This window comes from Diadema antillarum, unplaced genomic scaffold (assembly GCF_040938485.1).
Source record: "Diadema antillarum isolate AM-2024a unplaced genomic scaffold, OU_Dant_1.0 seq00000097_RagTag, whole genome shotgun sequence".
NCBI classification, from domain to species: domain Eukaryota; kingdom Metazoa; phylum Echinodermata; class Echinoidea; order Diadematoida; family Diadematidae; genus Diadema; species Diadema antillarum.
The window spans coordinates 1,285,962-1,309,457 of record NW_027271186.1 but is presented as its reverse complement, the minus strand read 5'-3'; the positions used below and the strand labels follow the sequence as shown (position 1 = coordinate 1,309,457).

Genomic DNA, 23,496 nt, shown 5'->3' with positions numbered 1-23,496 from the left:
AACTGTAAGGATCTTCTTTTCTTTCTTCCAAGTTTCTGCAGTGTACTGGCTTACAATTGTATATGGTCTTGTGATTCTGTAAGAGCACTAAACTCAAATGAAATTTCAAGAAACTATTTAGAGGAGCAGTGTGATAACATACCGACTGTTTCATTATTAAAAAGTGACCATTCAGAATTTTGTTCTCAGAGCCTTGTACACGTACGCAGAATAACTATCAAATTTACGGCAAAAGTATACCAGCCTTTTGTGTCGATATGGGGGATAGAACTATGCAGCGAAAACAAGATTGAGCAACTGCCAACACAGCAACTACAACACACAAGAGAAGACATGTGGCTATTGTATGCAAGCACTGAAAATATTGCAAGAGTAGGGCCTATAACATAGGATTTATGTAAAGAATGATTTGAAGTAAAGATAGAAACATTTCCACTCAACCAAAATGTCCGTACTTTCACAGCAGTCATTGAGTAGTCATTTTTTATTTGATCTTCATATTTTTTTTCAAATCTGTAAATTCTCATTGTGCTAGTTCAAATGATCTTCCTCTAGGCAAATCGTTGATCAGCACATTATGCTCAGGATGCAATCACAAGTACAGTAATCTCTCAAATGTCACACTGGTCATGCAGAATGTGCACAAATTTTGCACGCGACTCCTCGCAATCACAGAAAGTGGCTTCCTCATGAAACTCCTCACAACTTGATGTACAGCACATACACAAAAGCAAACAAACAGAACACAGAGATAGTCCAGACAGCGCGATCACCACAGGTATAAAGTGCTTGTAGGCGCACACAACAGTGTTTCTTGCAGATTCCGTGCAACTTTGTGCAAGTCCTGATGAAGAATGTCTTTTAAGCTGGTCAAGGAGACACTTCAGCTAGCCTCGGCAGGTGTTCCAGATCCTCTGGGCGTATTCCTTTTTCGCGTCGGTGGCCCGGTCATCTACAACGCATTGAAATCTCATCTCTCGGTGTGCAGTGGATCCGCATATAAGCACAGCAAACTCGAAATCACTCATTCAGTTTCACTTTCGTTAACGTCATCACGTTCCTTTCCACTTTTGATGGCAAGAGATTGTGTCCTACATCTACTCCCCCGAAAGTGAAAATATACAAGCACCAAGAGCCTTCCTTGTGTTTGGTCCTAAAATATTTCTGCCTTACTTCCTTTTCTCCTCTCTCTCTCTCTCTCTTTTTTTTTTGGATTTTTTTCATATTTTTTATTCGCTCTTCAACACTGCGATCCAACTTCGGTCCCATCACGCGAGAACCTGTAGCTGACGTAGGTGCGGTCATTCCCGAGTGCGAATCCATCGCTACGCCGCGCCAACTCCTTCTCCACGTCCCTGCGCTCCCTGGCCGGCACCGACATTGTGCACGCCGCGACACTGCGGCGGTTCACCGCGCCCGCGGCGGCGCTGTGACTGTGATGGTTGCTGCTCTCGATCTCTGCGTTCTGTTTGTTAACATCTAGTCATAATTCGATCTCGCCGGTGTATTTCTTCTGTACCGTCTCGTCCCAGTACATGGAGTAGTCAGGCTCCGGTTTCTTCTCCTCCTCTTTCTTCTTGGGGGCACACCTGCAGCAGCAGTGGGTTGAAAGGTGCGAGAGGGGGAAAAAAAAGGGGGCGACATTCATTGATTGTTTGCTGTTCTTTCTTCTGAGCCATACCAATGATACATTGTCAGATAAAATTATATATAATCCTATTTCATTCTGCTTTTTTGCTTTGTAGAAGGTAAGAAATAATGATTTCTTCATAATCTGTGATGTTTCCCTCAAAGGAATACTTGAGTATATTTGGAGGTTATGTTTGAAAAGTTTAAGTACATTTACATGAATTTTAAACACACACACATATATATTTGTCTGTATGTTGACAGAGGAAAAAAGGAGAGATAGATAAATAGAAAAGGTAGATGAACAGATTGAGATATATATACATACAAAAAAATGATTTTTAGATAGAAATATCACCAACAATGAAATGACAAAAAAGCAGCACTACTCATTGACATGCTGCCAATAAGGAGACACTGTTTCAGGTACTTACTTTGCGCAGCAGAGGACGATGGCTACAATGACGATGAGGAGGACGACCACCGCTGCTATTGCATACACCCAGGGAGGAAGAGAAGCTGCACAGCCACAAAGAGGGGAAAAAAAGATACAGATTGGATGATAATGGAGCCATACCACCTGTTGCTATGGTGATATTAAACTATATATTGGAGCTACAGGGTGTCTAGGCAATTCTCTTCATGACACACAGAAAAACAGCCACAAACAAATGCAGACACACACAGACAAAAAAACAAACAAACTGACACTAGCTCACAAAGGCAGACACAAGTGGATGTGATATAAAAAAGTACTGACTCTCAAATATACACACAGACATACATGAACACAAGAATTAGCACTGAGACACTTTGGCACATGTGTCTGAAATAAAAAAAAAACAAAAAAACATGGAAATTAAGCACTGGCAGACACATAGGCCCGAATTCACAATGGTGGTACTATTGAAACCATGGTTTAAACCATGGACAAAGACCGCAGTTTTGTATGGGGCGCCAAGTGTCGCATGGCCTATTTTGTTACGAAATCAGTCATTTCGTTGACGAAATGACCATTTCGTTCGTTAACAAAAATGATCATTTCGTCGACAACATGTCAACATTTCGTGGACGAAATTAATGCTTTCATAACAAAATAGGCCATGTGACACTTGGCGCCCCATACAAAACTATGGTCTTTGTCCATGGTTTAAACCATGGTTTCAATTGTATACCACCTTCATGAATTTTGGGCCTTAGAGAAGCACTGTCACATAGACATGCACATTGACATGGAGAAGCACTGACACACAGACACAGTCACACTCATAGAGAAGCATGTGCACTGGATACACAAACACAAGCACAGACATAGGGAAGCACTAATACACAAACACAGTAACAGACAGAGAAGCACTGATACACAAACACAAATACAGACATAGAGAAGAAGTGATACACAAACACAGACACAGACAGCAAGAAGCACTGACTCATGGGCAACACCAGCACACAGAGATACAGATATATGTGGTAAATGGAAATATGCGGTCTGTTATTGTTGCGTCAATGCGTTGAGGCGCGTTGTGTCCATGCCATGGCGCATTGTGCGTGTGGTTGGCATGGGCACAACGCAACTTTTATTTTTCATGTGAATATAATGACGCAGATTTGATTGATTCTGGATTCTTCACTTTTCACTTGAGAGAGAATGGACATACAGTGTATTCTCTACGAGCTCTGCTATGTTGAATAGTTAATAGGCCTGTATTTGTTATTCACTCTGTATGCGACATGTAGCTGAGGATAATGCGGAGTTTATACATGTATCGGCAGACTGAGACTGTTTCGTTTCCTTAATAAAATCTATGCAACGTCAACTGGAGACTGTCAGCGTCATCATTAAGCCGGCTTACAACATATACACAAACACCCACCAACACACAAAACACAGACACACAAACACTAGACAGCACAGAGTACGTAACAGCAACACTGATCCACATGAGAAGCAAGCGTTAAACAGCCAGCGATCCATATAATGGCGATATACCTAGAAAAGACGGCTGCTTGGGAGAACCCGCCGTCGTGTGCGGAGGTCTGGGCTCGTTCCCCGTGCTCTCCTTCGGGATCAGCGACTCGATCGCGTCGTTGAGGTTGTTGAGGTTGTCGAGAACCCCGCTGAGTGGGTCGTCGGTGCCTCCTGGCCCGTCCCCCATCCTCCCGTCCCCTCCTCTCCCGGAATTCCTGTCGTCCAGGCCCCTACCAGGGTGGCCGGACAGTCTGGGGACCGGCCTGAGAGTGGAACTGCCCGTTGCCGTGGGCAACAAGGCTTTGTCCAGGCATTCCTCCAACTGACCACTGGTCATGCTGAAAGAAAAAAAAAATGAAAGGTACGTGTAAATCATTGACTGAGAATCAGAAGCGTTCTATATCCGGTCCTACGATCTCAGCGTAAATAAAAACAAAACAATCGATTTTCATGAAATAAAATGTTTATTTACCAGTAATCAAAATTGGGTAGATTTATAAGCATTTGCTCCAAAAATCTAATAAAATAGTGCCCTTGTGTTTTTGATTTCAATACTGAAAATGAAAATAATTCAAAATTGACGCCACAATGTAGAACTACAATGTGATACCAATAATTCAATACCCTCAAAACCGTGATAAGGGCATTTTGGCTCTCAGTTGACGCGATGATTTATGATATATACTGTAATTTTGTATGCTGTCAATTGACAAGCCGTGCTGTTACCATATTTTGTCAAGCAGTATCTTTTAATTTAAACACAAAAGTCTCAGCAGAGCAATAAAATTGGGTGGAAAATTAATTTAACCAAACACATAGGTGATAGCATTGGTCACCAAATGTCAAATTTGTAGGTTAATGTTATGTTATATCTGCTCTTTCAAATTGATTATATACTCTGTTTAACATGCTGGATATGTATGATTGTAGATTAAATACCAAAAATCTCTTTCTACACCATATTCTATGGACCATACAAACCGGAAGCACAAATACTTTTCTAAATGAGTGCGAAATATCATTGAACATGGGCACTACTAAAATGACAAGACTTTTGATTTTTTTTTCTTTTTCTGTGGGAGATGTTGAGTATGGGAGGGGAGTTGAGGAAGGGAGGGGGTGTCTTTTTATCAAAAGTATGCACTACAATAATTGGAATAGGGCCTAGAGATATTTAGGTTGAGAAAAATGATATATATATTTTTTGACAGGACTGAGCATTATGAAAAATAGCACATTGCTATATTGGTTTTGATTGTGAACTCTTCAATTAATTGTAGCATTTTTTTATATCTATCCTTATTGCCTCCAGAAACCTAACAATGGTCTTTTAAGGGTATCATGGCCATACACAGCCGCTGGTAACAAACCTGTAGATAGCCTTGTAGCCGTCGTCACAGACACAACGGTTGTCTTCAGTACAATAGGAAGATTTGATGTGACACGGTGGGTTACATATGGCTATGCTTACTGGTCTCTCCTCTATGCAGGCACCTGTGGACAGATTTTGTATCAAACATTTTTTTTCCTCTTAAATTTATCTTTTGACGGATGAAACTTGATACAGTGACACAAGGGATGCTTGCACACAATGCTGCACAGCCAAAAAAATAAAATGAATTTAATATAAAAATACCAGATAACAAAGCAGATACTTTGCAAATAGGGAAGTTGCAAATATTGAGCATGATAACAATGTACTTTTTTTTTCAAATTATATACGATAAATCTTTCCACATCTAGAGATGCAAAAATCATAATTTTAAGACAATTAGGTGAAGCAGACTCACATAAGTATCTGATGTATGAAAAATGATAACAAACATCTTGTGGATGGGCCTCTACTACTCAAATTTTTGTTTTTGGTAGGAGCTACATTTTATATCTAACATAAATAACGTAGTGTTGGTGTCAAGGTTTAACAGTTTGTTTTGACTTTGCACATCTCTGGCCCACAGGAATGGTCCCTTTACTGGACTCATTGGGATTGAAGCAATGAACTTCATTCAGTATCTCCCTCTACTTTCTTTGTAATTATCTTCTACTGCCTTCAGCTCTCTGCCAAGAAGGAAATTAACATCAGAAATATTTTTTTAAAATACCTTTTTGAAGCAGGTATATGAGGAAATGGAAATACTACAGCATTGAACATTTTTCTCATGAATATAAAACAAATGTTGCAGTGTCTTGACTTAAAAAAAAGAAAAAAAGTGCCAAGTTCTCACAGATATAAATTTACACCATGTCAGGCTGTGATTTATTCACTATAGCAAAAGAGACACCCTTGTGCAATTCTACAGTATAAAGTCATCTCTATTTGTAGCCCTTGCAACATGAGAAGCAACATGCAACTTTCATAGAATGCATAGCCCATCGTATAAACATCTTCTTCTTTTTTTGTCGTTGGTGCTGAAAGAGTCAAAGCCCAACTTTTTCTCCTGTAGAGACATATTCTAATTGAGTAGGGTTGTTGCTCTCTTCTTACCTGTGACATTTAACCCATCCGACCTTTGACACCAAACCTCCCTCCTTCCTCTCTCCCAGTCACTGATGAGCCAATCAAAATCATAGCACAGCTCTCCTGCAGATGACACGATGAAAACAATTATTGCCATTATAAAAGATCAACAAAAACAATGTTTAACACATAAAACACAACTACTTCTTTCATAAAAATATAAGAATATTCATCATTTATTTGTACTTTACAATAATATAGACCTTTGACATTAAATGTCTCAGTCATGTTTTCCCAGGGTAGTCTCCTCAGTGTAAAGTAAGCACATTTCTTTCCGAGGGGGCCCTTGCCATTATTCAAGTAGGCTAAGATGCCCACAAACATATCCCAAGTGAATATGTCGACAATGCGTCTACAGATCATGGCATATTTTCTTGTGTACCGACAGGGCTAGAGCTCTTTTGGAGAGCTTTATTTCATTGTACTAGTACTTCCAGCATTGTAAGATTCTACTGTACAGGCTTATGTGTCAATCATGCGATGTGAAAATCTACCCAGAGAATTTTGACAACATAGCAGGATACTATCATCTGAATTCCTTATTAAAAAGGTATTTGAGACAAGAAGACGCAACATCTTTTGTTGGATGTTGAATCTCAAACAAGAATGTATAATATGAGCCATTGTGGTAACAGATGAGGTAGGATTAAGATGACGAGATTAAGGTGATGAGTTTCAGTGAGAGAGATATATTTCTATACCTGAGCATGGTCTTGTTTCCCACTCATCCCCTGTACATGTTTGGTCCGTCGTGAGACTAGCCCGCGATTTCACCTCTATTCCCTCGGATCCTGGGAAAAAAACATACGAAAAAGATCCAATCAACAGACAGAACAAAAAATGGTGGACACATGTACATCATGCACAACGTTCCGACTTCTTAATCCAAATGACTTTACCTAACGAGACTATACTGCCTATGAAAACATCAAACTGACAAATTCTACATTTCACTCTATCTGCTCCAGCACAATAATTAACATTGGTCACTGGAGCACAAAAGTAACCATTTTTGTGTATTTTGAGAAATTCAAGCATTCAACCCAACAGTTTTCTTGAGTATCACTCAGGGTAAAGTATGTGACAATTCCATTGAAAGAACTACAAGTGGAGTAGCCAGTCCCACATCTGTGAAAGAATCTTCGAAATAAGCCGTGCAAAAACTCAAACATATGGCACATCAATATCGTCAAAAACATTTTTGTGCTTGTGATTTTTACCAGGTAGGCTTCATCCACCTTTACAGTGTGAAAACAAATCACACCCGCCAGGAGTTACTCTGTATGCCATATATTTTTTTGGGTTTTATTTTTATGAATTTTGTAAAACAAAAACAAAAACATTATTTGCCAACTTAACAATGCACGAAAATATCAATTCCACCATAAATGCAAAGTGCACGCATACATTTCTGTACTCCATGATCACAAATTCAACTATCATACTTTTGGTTGTCAAGAAGTCCTGATTAGTGAAAAATTAGACTTACTCAATGTGTGGCGTACACAGTAGCTTAACAACATGGGTGATTGAACGGTAATTTTTAGTATGAAAGGGGTCACAAGTCTGTCGGGGGGAGGGAGGAGATCTCACCTATGGGCCTGCCTTGCACACAGGTGCGATGGCAAACGCTCCATCGGCTCCACATGGTGTAGTGGCACTCTCCTGGGCATGGCACCTCGCAGTAGTGATCCCTCTAGAGGCAGAAAGGAAACAAGAAGTAAATCAATCTCATATACGGTGTGGCAGGAGCTCTGACTGTGCATGTCACATTTCTTCACAAAACACTCGATACTTTTACAATTCTGCTTCTCTGACTCCTCGCCATGGAAGCTGCCTGTTGGTAAAATGCATTACATGAAATTACACTTATATTTAACAAGAAATATTAAGATACATGTGTATATGTTAAATGATCAGCTGTTGATCTTTATTTGATTATCATTAATCAAAGAATATATAAATAACAATTATGGGTTGCCTTCTGCCAACATTGCTGCCAATCAACGTTTACAACTTAAGAAATCAGATACTGTATAAGCTGTTATTTTCGCGAGGGTTTAATTTTCGTGAATTTCACGAATCACGGTTTGATCGCGAATTTAGCAACACGCGAAAATGTCGCTATGCGCTAGGTTAATAATGCATTAATGATAGCGTCGGTGTCAATTCACGAAAACAACATCTCGCAAAAATGGCTGTCACCTCCGCATTCGCGAAAATATCTGTACGCGAAAATAACAGCTTATACAGATACATGAATCTTGACGCAAAGTTCACGAACATGTTCTTTGGATCGCAAAGTGCCAGTAAGTCGTTATTCGAATGGTTATATTCTTTCATTTATGATATCAGTCAGTTTACTGGTTCTTAAACCCCTATCACAAACAAGCACACATTACAGACCAACACATAAACTCACTCTAGTCTAAGTAAAGAAAGAGAAGCAAAACTAACTGAGGGTGATGCCACAAAAATGATGTTTTGAGGTTTATATCTGCAAATGAAGCATTTTAGAACATTTTTCCAAACACTTCTCAATAGAAAGAACTTTTCGTGCAACAGAGAAATTCTCGTGGATTTTTAAAGAGTTCACCATGAGATTCCAAAAATCTCTGTAGACATTTGACCTCTGACCTCTGTAGACTTTGGATCAAACAAGTTTTTGCAGTTAATTGCCAGCAGTAACTCACCTGTAATGCCTCAGTCCCCCGGACTGTGATATTGGTGTTGTTGTGATAAGGCTCCATGCTCCTGGTGACGATGCAGTTGCGGTCGGGAACTCCCACTCCGTTGGGCTGTCTGCACGTCACGTTGCGCTTCCGCACGCCTGCCCCACAGTCTCCAATCTGTATCAGATATGGATGGAACATTTTTTTTATCAGTAAGTGTCACTCGGAAGGTGTGTTACAGAGCAATGGCAAGCTACAGGGTGACACATACTGGTAGGACTGGATACGGCACAGAATCAATTCACTTATAATTCAACTTCTTGAATCATTATGGGTAGTTCTACCACACCTTCATAGCTATTATCATCATTAAGTATTCAGGATTTCATAATAGGCATGTGCAGAAAGCATTCAGTAAAGATGCACACAGGTATTATGGCCATGATATGGGAATCAGCAATAAAAAGTAAAACAAAACAAAAACAAGAGTGAACTTACAACAGCATGACTTTTGATAAAATGTTCAATTTTGTGTGCGAAAGTGACTAAAGCATAGGGCAAGAGTGCAATTTGGTTTAATCAGGTCTATATCTCGATGTACTTGCCATGTTCTTTTACAACTTCATATGCCATTTATGCAAGTTGTTTGTGATTCACTAATATTGTTATGATGTTCAGTTTGCCATGACTGGAATATTATATATGCATATTATACTTGTTTTTCCCATCCAGATGCATAAAGCAAACAAACAAACCAATGTGACTCAGGGTGGTGTGTCAGAGAACAAGAACACCAATATTGCTTCCTTACCAGTGGCGTGCAGTCAGACCACTGGGTGATGGCCCAAGCGTAGCAGGCCACCGCCTTGCAGGGGCGCTGCTGGGTCAGGGATCGGGGGCAAGGACGCCCTCTGTTGTTGGCCGTCTGGAGAATTTGCCGCGTCCTGGTTCTCACAGCTGGTAACGCAGAAGGGTTAGATTTAGGAAAGTTTAGCGAGAGGATATTATGAGAGAGACTGACATGAGATGGAAATCATGAGGAGATGATTAATTTAAAAAAAAACACTGAGGGTAATCTACTTTACTTCTGATCACTGCTATGTTATGACATTTGTGAAGTGATTTAACATCTAATGTAGATCGATTAACATGTCACCAAAGCAAACTTACATGTGTATGCCAACATAACAACACCTGTTGTGGAGTCCTTCACAAAAAGTATGTTTTGTAGCATCTATCTATCTATCTATCTATCAATCTATTCATTTGTCCATCTATCTATCTCTACATATATCTTTTTCTCTACGCCATATTTTGTGGTAGAGGATGTCATAGAGAGAAAGATATATAGAGATAGATACATAGATAGGGATAGAGAGAAAGAGATGGATAGATAGATAGATATAGATAGATAGTTAGAGATATAGATAGATATATAGAGATAGGCAGATAGAGAGAGAGAGGGAGACAGATAGATATATAGAGAGATAAAGAGAAATAGATAGACAGACAGATAGATAGAGAAATAGATAGATACATGGATGGATAGAGAGAGATAGAGGGAGAGATAGGCAGACAGAGAGATAGATAGATAGATAGATAGATAGATAGATAGATAGATAGATAGATAGATAGATAAAGAAAAAGATTGATAAATAGAGAGAGATATATACAGATGGAAAGAGAGAGAGAGAGAGAAAGAAAGAGAGGGAGAGAGAATATCATTATCTCCAATCATAACAGCTCAGTGTAGCCAAGAGGTCCTTTTCCTCTTGTGATGGTGTAACTCTGCACTATCAAATTTGTGCCAAAGAAAAATGAAAGCACTTTTTTACGTAATGCACTACAAGTTTCAGCACAGCAAAACAATGTATAAGTCTGACTGAGTTTTGAATGCATTTCTGGTGGGACAGTTTACACCTCAGGAGGCCTTACCGTCAACACCGCAGGTCTTGGAGCACTCTGACCACTGACTCCAGGGGGTAAGCTGGCAGTCCACTGGGCAGGGAACCTCACAGGATGAGGTGGTTGCCAAGGGAGGTGTGGTGCAGAACTATGGATTGATTGAAGGAAAGAAAAATAGGGTCATTGAAAAGAATGTATAGGATTCTTCATTAGCTGCACATGTTGCAAAACATGGTAAACACACGGTGATGGTATGAGGATCTAGTCAATCAAAGATGCAGCATTTTTTTTTTTGTGCAGTGCATGTCGAAAACAAAATGCATGTTATCAATTCTCATTTTAATCAGAAAAATAATTTTCAGTCTTTCTATGCAAGAACTTGTATTGTTCCGTCACCCAGCAAGTAGCTCAAGTAAAAGGCACATAGCTAAGTGAACTGATTATAATGCTCATATTCATATGTGCTTCCATTCCTTAATGTTTTTCAAAATATTCTTCCAAATCTTGTACTTCATGCAAGATAAAAGGTGTACACGCTGTGAGATCAACCAGTAAAAAAACAAAGGGGTGGATGAGAAAAACACAAAACCTGTACATGCACATATGATTGCTATGGTCATGTGTAGAAATTGACATAAGGTAAAGACTAGAAACTATAATTCCTGGTGCCGTAAACTGTAATGTAAATAGAAAAATGATGAAAATATAAATCATAGAGTAACGTATTAAAGACACAACTGTTGGTGGAGAAAAAAAAATTGACCTACTCAACCTTTGACAAATATTAACCCGTTGAGTACAGTTTGATTTTGCCACAACACACATTTCCCATAGACACCTGCCTGAGTATACTCGGGACTCGTACTCAGTGGGTTAAGGTGTGTGCAACGTGTGTACATGCTGGCAGAGGGGGATTTGTGGAGAAGCAAGAACAGTCAGCTACAGTGAGCAGACTATACATTCATGGTTGAAAAAAAAAAGGAGGGACTCCCTCTGTCACAAAAAACCTCACCTCTTCACATTTGGAGACGTCGACGATGCGGCCGTCGCTACGGAGACACTGGAGGAGCCGGTCCTGGATGCCCTCCCCACAGATCTTGTCTGGGCTGAGCTGGCAGGGGCTCCAGGCGGTGGCGTTCCAGGTGTAGGTGAAGCAGTTGATGCCCGCAATGCACAGCTCCCGCTCCATCAGCTGGGGACAGGCCAGGGGGCTGTCCACCCCCGTGTCCGCCGTCGTCGTTGGGTTGCGCAGGATCATCCGGTTGCGGGTGCGGAAGCTGTTGTCGGGGCAGTCCTGGTGGATGGATAGGGGTGTGGGTAAAATGAGAGAAAGATGAATTAATGCATGGTTATCGAATATGCTTTTTAGGCGGAGGCAAGTGTGTGTGTGGTGTGTGTGTGTGTGTGTGTTTAGAACACTGTTGTTATTTGCGTCAATAAAAAGGTGTGATTTTTCTGTTGGTACAGTGGCATTAGCTGATAATATTTTATTTGTGTTAATTTGAATGTTAATAATTCAAATAAAGATTATTGAAAAAACATGTGTGCGTATGTGCGTGTGTGCATGTGCGTGCATGTGCGTGTGTGTGTGTGTGTGTGTGTGTCATGTATAGGTAGGAGGTAAAAGAGGAAAGTGAGTACACTGAATCTACACATCATGTTATGCAAAAGAAGGAAGTTGACTGAAGCATACATTGCATTTATTTTTCAATTGATATCTGTGCTGGTCAATTGTCATATTTTGCCTTAGACCAAAGAAGTTACGAAATCAACCTAACAAATAGACATTCACAGAAATAACCTATTGCAAAAAGACTACATCTTCATCGTTGTTCAATGCACACACACACACAAAAAAACAGATGTGTGCTTGTACATTTAGAACATGTACCAAGAATAACCTGGCCCCAGCAAAACCTGTGCTAACTTTTGTCAGGATTCGTCCTATTTGGCACCAAGGTGAGGCAATGCTCACCTGTGGGCATGTGGTCCACTTGGACCAGCTGCTGACCACACACTGACCGGGGCAGTAGTGGGTACAGGCCTGGACCTGGAGGGGCTTCCTGCCCACGTGACAGTCCGTCTGACTGGTGTTCATCTTTCTGAAGCCGTGCTCCGTCGGGATGACGCAGCTGTGTGTGAGAAGCAGGAGGAATTATGCCATTCAATGGATGATGCCATTCAATGGATAATGTAATTAAAAGGATGATATCATTCAATGGATGATGCCATTAATAAATGTTACTATTCAATGAATGATATGTCAGTCAATAAATGATGTTATTCAATATATGATGTAATTCAATAAATGATGCCATTTAATTTATGATGTCATTCAATAAATTACCGGTATGTCATTCAATATGTGATGTCATTCAATAAATGATGCCATTCAATGCATGATGTCATTCAATAAATGATGCCATTTGATAGATGATATCATTTAATGAATGACACAACTATATAAGTACCTGATAAAAATGATTAAGTTGATCAGCACCTCTTTATTACAAGTCCACTGGAAATCCTATGAAGTGTACTTGCTGATGGTAATGACATATTTACCAGATAATGCCAATCAATTGTATTATGCCTCTATGTTTTCGAATGATTGGACACAACATCGTATGTTTGCTAATCTTCTTTCAGCTCTATGGATTATGTAAGCTTTCCTTTTTTGTCAAATGCACTTCAAACATTTCTCCTACCATTCAGGCAACATGACACCTAGCTTGATCACCCATGGTGGCTTCTTCAGCCAACATCACATGAAACTTCACAGAATCGCTTTTCTTTAAAATCAGTTAACCTTCTCATGGCTGTAGGCAGTTTGTCTGTGTATGATTTCGATGACATTTTGAGGTAGCGATCCCCAGATGGTTAAGGGCCCAGCCCCACTGACATACTCTAACACACATCTTTCCCCAGCACATAGACACACACGCTGCAAGCAAGCACACAAACAAACAAACAAACAAACAAACAAACAAAGTAACAAGCCAACAAAAAAACACGGGCATTGAACGGTCAAAGTAAAGAAACGAAAAGGACACTAACTTGACTACTCTGCGCTCCACACCGGTCCCGCAGTCCCCTCCGGCCCCGCTGCGGATAACCGTGCTGATTTCACAGGTCTGCCAGTTGTCCGCCTGCCAGTAGGCATCCACCCGATCCCCGCCCGACTGACACTTCTTGGTCTCATCGATCTATGTGTGATGTCGAGAAAAGACGGTAAATTCCACCAATAAATCAACAGCGCAATGAATATACAACGTCAAACTTCTGTATGCAACGCTACAGATTCATAACCAAAAGGCATCGCTCGTATAGCCTTGCAAAGCAAGTGTGAGAAGGTTCTTGTTATTCATTATAATCATTTTAGCAAATGAAAAAGAGCAGAGATTTTGTAGTGGATAAGGTCAATGGATAAGTTTGTCTTACCTGAGAGGGTAATTTCTTCTCTACCTACTGTCACTATTTGGCGGCTTCAGACAAAACCAAACTTAGGCTATTAGCAGTTTTTCTGGGCCATATTTTTTGGACAGTCACTGCTTTCACAATGATTTTCACTGATACTTCTGCACAGAATGCCTGAGTGACCCTAATCTTAAAGTTCCCTTTTCTCTCTTTTCTATGAAACAGCACCTCTTAATTTTCTCTTATTTCTGTAACTCCTTGAATGGATAAAGATGGTCCAATTTGCCAATTTGAACAAGTTATATATGATTTTAAAGCTTAGAGAATACTCTTTCAAACAATAGACAAAAGTGAAAATTATTTTTGGTCTACTTATTGTGGGTTTTGAGCTGGGCAGTCACATATTACTGTATAGTCTTTTGGAGGGGACTTTAAGCTTTGGATCACATGATAACTTTCTCACAATTAATAAAATACTTCCCTAGTGGCAATGTAGAAATAAATCAAATCACAAATAGATAAATCCAAATGGTTATATACCATATGCCATTCTGTAGTTGACGTATGGATGGTGCAGTATAATCATTATTTATCAATTGATTATATGTCATTGTATCTTTTTCTTATATTGGCCTTACTTTATGAATTCAAGAATTGCATATTACTGCACTATGTAAATATCATAAACAATTACACAGTCAAGATACCATTCATGACAATTTATCCAGACGCTGTCTGAGCTTCTTCTTTGAGTATTCCTAACTAATAATGAATGGAATAAATCAATCAGTCTCAGGCCAAGTAAAAAGAATCACTAGTTTATAACTTTTTCCTTTCTTTTACAAAAATATGAGGATGAGGGCAGTCTGTTTTTTTTTAATGGCCAATCCACTGCACAATGCTATGAAAGGCAGTCTTATTTCCAGTTGTATGGTACGATATGTAGGCTGTGCATGTGCAAGGTTCAACTGCTGGAAACAGTGAAAATCAATTGAAATTTTGTCTTCCTATTTTAAAAAAAAAAAAATTGTTTGATGCGCCGGCAAAAATCGATGCGGGCGGGGACGAGAAACTAATAATTGTTTTCTTTTTTACTTGGCCTAATCGATCAAGAATGATAGATCATCGCTATCGCACTGATACACACACAAACACATTAAATAAATAAAGATAAGAAAGAGTAATCTTTCCTTTTTCATAGAATAAAGAAGGGGGCACTGATGTATTGCCATGCCTACCCAGTTGTTCTTGTTCTCCGGACATGGTCTCCCCTTCTCATTGGCTGGATCAAGAACTTCCTGCCAACGAGTGGTCACTCCCATCCCGCCCTGAAGATCACCGCTGCACGGTCGCCATGGCGCCCAGGCACGCAGCTTACAGTCCATAGGACAAGGGACATAGCAAGATTCTGCGGCAAAATCTGGGAGGGGAGGGGGGTTGTTGAAGAGAGCAGTAGATATGTATACTGTTTACTTGTGGATGCCACAAATTGTCCATTGTAATGATGATGTCATGCTACTTTATGCAGCAGAGTATAAACCAATCTTGGCCCCGTTTCATAAAACTTGTTATCAACAAGAAGTTAAATGATAGTTGTCATACTAAGCTACTGAAATCCTTGCATCTGATTTGCTGAGATCTAATTTGTTATAGAAATGTGGCAGTTGTTACTGATAACTAGTTTAATGAAACGGGACCCTGAACCAACAGGTGGAGAGCTCAAAATTCACATTTTCATTCATTTTGGACATACCTTGTGGATTTGTAGAAATCTACAATGAAACGTTTATCTCATACACATCAGTCCTGTGACTTGGCGTAGGGCTGCGTAGGCCTCATTGGCAGAATAATCTGCAGAATAAATTCTGAGATATCTAGAGTGAACTTGGTTGTGAACATGATCCTATTTCAAACCATTTGCCCTAAAGTTCAGGAATGACTTGTCTTCATGTACAAAAGAACATCTTCAGAAGACTCTGTCAAATCCTTCACACAATGAGAGTGAAGCAACAGATGAAAATTTGGACATGCATGCACATGTCCTCAAACTTCAAGTATTTCATTTTATTATTGATGAATTGCTCTTTTCACAGTTGTCTCAAATATCAATACAGAATTTGATCAAAATGCCTGTTAAGCCTGCAAAAAAAAGAAGCATAGTGTCCTTAGATGAATAATGAGATAAGATGAAAGTGCTGGACTGAAATCCAACCCCTAAGTCCAGACACATGGCTGGAAAGGGATTGATCGGCGAGGCCGAACTAGTAGGCGCGCCGGCTCACCGCTCTCTGCACCACAGTTGGAAACGTCCACGTATCGATCCTCCTGATCCAGGCAGACGACCGCCCGGTACTTGATCCCCCGGCCACACTCCATGCCAGCGTCCAGCGGGTTGGACTGCTCGTACTCCGGCACGCCGAGCAGGCAGTCGGACCAGCTGCCGATTTGCACAAGGCGGTACGAGGCGCACTTGCACGGCCTCGTCTCCTGCTCGGGGTACGAGGCGGTGCGGCATTTCGACCGCGAACGACTGAGGCCTGAGGAGTGGTATAAAAACAAAAGATGTTGTTTATTAGGGGAAATGTTACAAAATGTTATATAAAAGTATGGTGGGTATGGTGTGGAAAATTTTGTAGAGATTATGTTCATGAACTGATGCCTTTTAGCTAGGAAATAATGCTCTCCATGTTGGAATATAGTCTGAACTTTCAGTGTAAGGAAATGGCATGGTGCATAAAAATTGAAGTTATGTGCGCATGACCAGTGAAAATTCCACAGCTTTCATTTCATTTCATCAAAAATGTGATTTCATATGCCTGCCGCTTGCTGCACGAAAAAAGAAATTTCTTCTAGCCAGCAATTTGGAAAAGCCCAACATGAGTTGAAGGGGCTAGAGGAGATTGAACATAACATTGTTTAGTATGCTTTACTCAGGAAGTTCAGGCTAAAAAAAATGCTAATGTTGGGCAGTTTTCTTTGATGTAAACATTTGAAACAAGCTACTGAGATGATGAAATAGAATGCATGAAATACAGAAAATCAAATTACTCTACATACCCTGTACGCAAAAATGGTTATGACTGTTTGCAACTTTCAATGGCCAAATCACTCAGAGAAAATAGCATCAAACTGTGATCATTCGGACCCCATTGGAGTTTTGCAAAGATTAAACTGAGTATTGCGAGGGAAAGGATCAGAGTGAGACAAATTTTGCAGATTGATCTAGGAGGAAAACTTTACCGTGCAGACGTCGTCGCCTCGTCTGTGTTCCTGTGCAGTGCATGTGGCAGTTGCTCCACAGCGACCACTCCGTCAGTCTGCAGTCGTCGCTGCACGGCTCGCGACACGTTCTCACCGCCGGCGGCATGGGGGCGCCATACTGGAGGCACAGGTCGGTGTCTACGGTTTGCCCATCACTGCGCTGACACTCCAGCACTGCATGAACGACAGAAGTTAGATTGTCAAGCGCTCTGATGCCACTCAGGGTTGCAAATAAACTTGACTTTTTTACTTTCGATCCTGACACTTGATTAAGATCAAAGGTCAATCCATCAGATACGTGAAACCTTACATCTAGTCATTTCAAACACAGTGTTCTCACTGCAAAAATGTACACTATAGCAGCCTATCATTTCAAATCAAAATGCATCACAATTGTCAGCTAACATGACCATATTAATAACTATCATGCATATCAATCTTGCATACTGAAATGACTCTTTGTTACATTTTGTCACAATGTATTGGTAATGGAATGCAGAAATAGAACTGCATTGAGTTGAATTATTGAACAGATACATGTATTGCATAATTTTACAATATTACACATACTATGACAGCATTTACCACCTCTCAGTGCCAATCACTAAAATTTTTAATTAAGGCTCACTCTTTGAAAATTAAGATGAAAGGGATGTGCACTTGTGCCAAGCTCATGTAAACAGACCATAACATGACAATATTGAACAAAAGTGACTAAGGAATGTTGCCGGAATAAAAACTTGCAAGGGCTTTAGAAAGTCTTCATTAAGGATGACTTAATTGATACTCAATTATAGCTTGTTAGAAACATTTGCCACTTAAAGCTAAAGGGTTAGTCTTTTTACATTCAGGTTAGGTTAAAGTGATGAAATAAAATGACAGTTCAGGTTAACACAACAATCATAATCTCTGTCAACATCCATCATCTTAGGGCATCACACTAAAGGAAAGTGGAAGATGCTTTGGATCTCAAACACTAAAATGTCATCCAAGAAATATTTTTGTTCCCTGGTGCAAAAATGGTGATATGCTTTGACATTCTATCTGACACACTCCAGTCTGATTCCAGAGACATTGTTCTTCACAGCACAGATAAATTTACCTTCCTTAATATGACACTTCATCTACATTACAAAGAGTGTGCGAGAGATGCGAGGCAAATTGTCAGTGGAGCTCACACCATACACTTCATACGTACCTCTGGTCTGTAGACCATCTCCGCACTGCTCGGGGATCCCGCTGACGTACTGCGAGATCCCGGTCAGACGGCACTCCTCGGTCCAGGGACCGGTCACCCAGGTGTAGGTGGAGCAGGACTCCGGGAGGCTGCATGCCCGCTCCTCCCGGAGCAGGGAGGGGCAAGCAGCGCCCTCGTTTGACGGGTACTGGAGGACGTAGCGCCGCCTCTCCTGCGTTGCCAGGGAACCATCTGGTACGGGAAAAAAAATCAGAAGTGACAAATCAGTCAAAAAGAAAATTTGATGCTCAATAAACTTGTATTGACATTAGCTGCATACTCACAGAGATAGTGGATCTCTATGTTGTACTAATCTAAATCTTATGATGCATGAATTTGCTTCTCACAAAAGACTGACAATTGGACACACAAACACAAAACACACAAATACAAAGCTATCATATGAAATGAGAACTGACATATGCAAAATAATAGACAGAATGTTACACCTCTCGCGGAAAAAAAAGTTCCCGCACGAAGGCAAAATGGTTTATTTCGTCAGAAATTAAGCTCCTATCACAATGTTTTGAATTATCTAGTCAATTCTGAAAGTGCTGGTGGCAGAAATATTTTCTGAAGGAGGTTATGAAGTGAAACGAAAGACAGCAAAATCTTATCAGGGTGCTTATAAATCATTGAAGACCACTTACAAAGAGCAGGATGAAAATTGGCTCTCATCTATTCTATAGATTATGTCCCTCCAGATATATCTGTGTATTCACACAGAGCACACATGACTACCTCACCTCTCAAAAATCCAGGGCATGCATCACTCTTTGATTACCCCCATCCTCCCCCTGAATTATTAACCGCCTGACTGTTACCAACCGGCCGTGATGTGTGTGTTGCACGAACACACTTCAGCATCCCCTGCGGCAATTAACAACTTCTGTGGCCCAGAATACATCCGACCACATCCCACCCGTCACCTGCTGCCCCCATCCCCCAACGTCCCCCAACGTCCCCCCTTCTCCATCCACTCCACACGGTGAGGGAGCTGTTGCCCTCAGTCATGATTTTTTCATTCTTTGTACAAGCCCCCTCCATTCTGTAGACCTTCCCATCCTCCCCCCACCCCCACTTTCTGAAGCACTGAAGTTAGGAATATGATCTGTAGCATCTTGAACTTCCTCCCTCGTTAGAATATTGCTTTGAGCAGGTCCACTAGCAGAGGTAACTGAAAGACTAACATCTATATTTACCTATCTTTCAGTATGTCTACATATATCTGCCTTCCTCACCCTCTCTAGTAATATCTGTCTTTCAATCTATTCATCCACCAAACTATCTACATATATTACCATTTCTTTTTATCTATCTGTCTGTATCTATCTACATATCTATTTCCCTATATCTCTCTATCTGTCTATCTACTGAAACATGTACTTGTACATTTATAGACATGCACATATGTCATTACACACACACACACACACACACACACACACACACACACACACACACACACACACACACACACACACACACACACTTACTTATATCTAAATATAAACACATATAACATTTATGTATGAATATGTAAACAAGCAATGTCCAAATGTTCCTTTACAGCATACCTGGTGGACAAGTGGTTGGACATGGGGTCCAGTCACCAAACTCGGACAGGACACAGTCCAGGATGCAGGGCACTTTGCAAGGCCGGGAACTGGGTGGACGGAGGGGCTCATAGCACCTGGCCGGAGGAAGGAAATGAACAAGGAGGAATGGTCAGAATGTTTGGGAGTCAAAAGTTCATGTCAGTGGCAGATCCAGAGGGGGGCATACCAGGCGCGCCCCCTCTTTATTTTTTTGTAAAAAAAACAAAAGAAATAAAAAGATAAAATGGGGGGGGGGGGCACGTGCGCCCCATTTAATTTTGTAAAGGTGCCTCCCCTTTACGGAATTCCTAGATCCGCCCCTACATGTGAATGTGAGAATCAATTACACCACACAGCATGACTAAAAGTTGATTTCACAGCCTGCAAAGTACAACCCATTTCTGTATACTATAGGTGTATCTGTGACAAAAATTTGGTTGTGCATAAGAATGATTTCATAACAAACACTACTGTTATGAAAACTTTGAATTTCTATCTCCAATGAAAAGTTTTATAATATGGAAGTATCCTCTGACCAGCAGGCATATCATGTCATATCATTCATATGCATCTAGTCTTCTTCTAGCTCCTTCTTCTGGTTGGAGTACAGTTCACCATCTGGTACATTATTGTTCTTGATGTACTGATTGACTGGTCTGGTGTATTTTCTTGGGCGTATTTGGGGTGGACCACTTCACCAAGTTTTGCATCCTGCTGCTAGTGATCTATGCAATGAATGAATGAATCAGGGTCTTTTACGTATGTGGGTTGTGACTCTCATACACGGGACCTCCATTTTATGACAGTTTTGCCTCTTACTAGAGGGGAGGACATGATAAAACACAACATTGCTCAGCTAGACCCACTGGGACTCGAACCCAAGCAATTTGATTACCAGGCTGACATGCTACCGACTGAGCCAACTTGCCATCTTACAAAGATATTGCAGAATAACTAATTGTGTGACGATGGCTGAAAATAAACTCTTTACCTTTTGTCAGGAGCGACCTTTGCTGGATTGATCCTGCTGCAGCTCACATTGCGTGTCTGGGTTCCCATCCCACAGCTCCCATCCTCATCTGGGGTGTCCGGTGGGTCGATGGCATCCAGACCGAGGGTGCACTCACCCCACTCTGTGGTCATCCATGCAAACAGGGTGCAGCTGTGGTGGTTGCAGTTCCTCGACTCTATCAGGTCCGCATCGTCGGGACATTGAGCCCCGCCTAGCAACAAAAAGAGAGCATCATCACCAATTCAGAGGAGAGATCATTCAGAATCTTGGCATAATATAGTTTCATTTACATTTAATGATATGCTGCTTCTACAAACTTCCTACATAAGTTGAGGTGACTTGATTCTTATTTTTGTATTTGAAGTCTTTGGCATAGCAAAGATGTAATGTCATCATATATTATGGAGCACATTTGTAAACAAAAACATGGCATATGCAGCATATACACATGCTCTCCATTCATGACTGGAGGTCACAGAAACTCAACTGCCAAACTAAGAACGGCTGTCTGCAATTTTCTGATGAAAGTCAGGCCAGAATCAAGATGATATACAATGAAATTGAATGAAATCTGTGCGAATTTTAGTGGTGTCGAAACACAAAATGGCTATGAACAAATTGACTGCGCATACGCGAAGGGATCTCATATATTCTTGACCGAGAATTGCGTGATAAAATATAGAATCAGAATAGATAGAATTAGAAGTGCCATAGTTCTCATTCTGTCTCAATGAAAGTGAGAGGATAACTGGCTTAACTCTTTGCTAACATTCTAACAATACCTCACCTTCTCCCGGCTGAACCAGGATGGCTCTCCGCCGGGTCTGGACCCCGCCCTTCCCCTCCCCCTCGCAGGTCATGGAACACTCGGACCAGGCGCTCCACTCGCCCAGGACACAGTCGTTGGGGCAAGGTGCGGTGCAGGCCACCTCCTCTTCAGGTCTCCTGGACACACTCTCGCACATTTCTTCTTTATCCCCTTCCACTTGTAGCTATGGAGGATTGCAGAAAAAAAAATATCACAAAAAAAAAACCCATAGAAGAGCTCCATATTCACATATCAAAAATATTTGAAGCATATGAGTATATGATATGCATATGTAAAAAAAAGGAGAATGGTATCTTTTGAATAGTTAGCTGAAACACTTGGTTAAGGAATGGCTATGACACTTGAAATAGATAAACATACAAATATATATATATATATATATATATATATATATATATATATATATATATATATATATATATATATACATAAATGTATGAATGCACTAGCATATCGTCGGGTGCCCGTGCATTGGCCGTTAACGCAATACAAATTGTATTGCATTAACGGCCAATGCACGGGCACCCGACGATATATAGCCTTATTATTGTTCTTCCCTGCCAGCTTCCATTTACACTTGAGAATGATGAAAAAAATAGAGCAGCATTATGACAGCCCTCACAAACACAACACTCCCTATATATTTTTCTATTTCTACATTACGGGACTTGCTGTACTCAAACAGTGTGGCATAATCTTCATTTCGATTGATGTAATGACCATTAAACTTCAATGGCAGGCATAAAGGATGCAGCAAATCGTCACCATTTTCATGGTGACGTGGATGACAGACAAATCTGTACCTCCTGGGAGTTGATGCAGGATACCCTCCGCGTCATCATTCCGTCTCCACACATCGTCTGGGCATCGTTGGGCTGGCAGGTGGTCTCCTCAGTGACCCAGCGATAGCAGCGGTGGACGTTGCAGGGGGCATGCTCCGAAAGGTGGGGACACGCCCTGCCCCCATGGGCGGAGGCCGAGACGATTCGACGGGTGCGACTTATGTGACCTGGGAAAAGGGGATGTTAAAAACTCTGCATGACTTTGATCACTGCACAAGGAGTGAATATAGGCTCTTCTTTCAGAAAGTTCTTCAATATGTATCATTTTCTTGCTCATAAATGTATATGTCTGCATATGTGTATGCAATGTATGTACATTTTTGTGGGCATATATGTATGTATATATGTATATATATATATATATATATATATACATATATATATATATACATACATATATATATATATATATATATATATATGTACACAAACATGTATACATACACACATAAAAATTCAGAAATGCACCAACAAGTCACAAAAATTCTGTTTCCTTTTCTTTCTTGTGTTTCAAAACGTGTGTCTCAATTAAGCTTTGAATGAATGCTTATGCGTACTTGAAGGGAAAAAAAAAACTCTTGCCAAGCAAACAAGCCAAAAGGCT

At 40.6% G+C, this 23,496-nt stretch overlaps 1 protein-coding gene across 1 annotated transcript in view; it reads right to left on the bottom strand.

Annotated features, from left to right (window-relative positions):
• LOC139726703 (thrombospondin type-1 domain-containing protein 7A-like) overlaps positions 1 to 23,496 on the bottom strand; it is a 131,949-nt gene continuing 108,453 nt past the window's right edge. The window contains exons 7-27 of the mRNA XM_071637689.1: positions 22,844 to 23,059; positions 22,009 to 22,200; positions 21,201 to 21,432; positions 20,189 to 20,304; positions 18,573 to 18,803; positions 17,354 to 17,548; positions 16,396 to 16,650; positions 15,352 to 15,533; positions 13,754 to 13,902; positions 12,672 to 12,828; positions 11,709 to 11,990; positions 10,727 to 10,844; positions 9,603 to 9,748; positions 8,813 to 8,968; positions 7,713 to 7,815; positions 6,821 to 6,910; positions 6,087 to 6,182; positions 4,972 to 5,095; positions 3,623 to 3,939; positions 2,064 to 2,148; positions 1 to 1,589 (exon numbers count right to left, since the gene is read on the bottom strand). Of these exons, the coding sequence (XP_071493790.1) occupies positions 1,484 to 1,589; positions 2,064 to 2,148; positions 3,623 to 3,939; positions 4,972 to 5,095; positions 6,087 to 6,182; positions 6,821 to 6,910; positions 7,713 to 7,815; positions 8,813 to 8,968; positions 9,603 to 9,748; positions 10,727 to 10,844; positions 11,709 to 11,990; positions 12,672 to 12,828; positions 13,754 to 13,902; positions 15,352 to 15,533; positions 16,396 to 16,650; positions 17,354 to 17,548; positions 18,573 to 18,803; positions 20,189 to 20,304; positions 21,201 to 21,432; positions 22,009 to 22,200; positions 22,844 to 23,059 (3,548 nt within the window). The 3' untranslated portion in view covers positions 1 to 1,483. The remainder of the gene's footprint in view (positions 1,590 to 2,063; positions 2,149 to 3,622; positions 3,940 to 4,971; positions 5,096 to 6,086; positions 6,183 to 6,820; positions 6,911 to 7,712; positions 7,816 to 8,812; positions 8,969 to 9,602; positions 9,749 to 10,726; positions 10,845 to 11,708; positions 11,991 to 12,671; positions 12,829 to 13,753; positions 13,903 to 15,351; positions 15,534 to 16,395; positions 16,651 to 17,353; positions 17,549 to 18,572; positions 18,804 to 20,188; positions 20,305 to 21,200; positions 21,433 to 22,008; positions 22,201 to 22,843; positions 23,060 to 23,496) is intronic.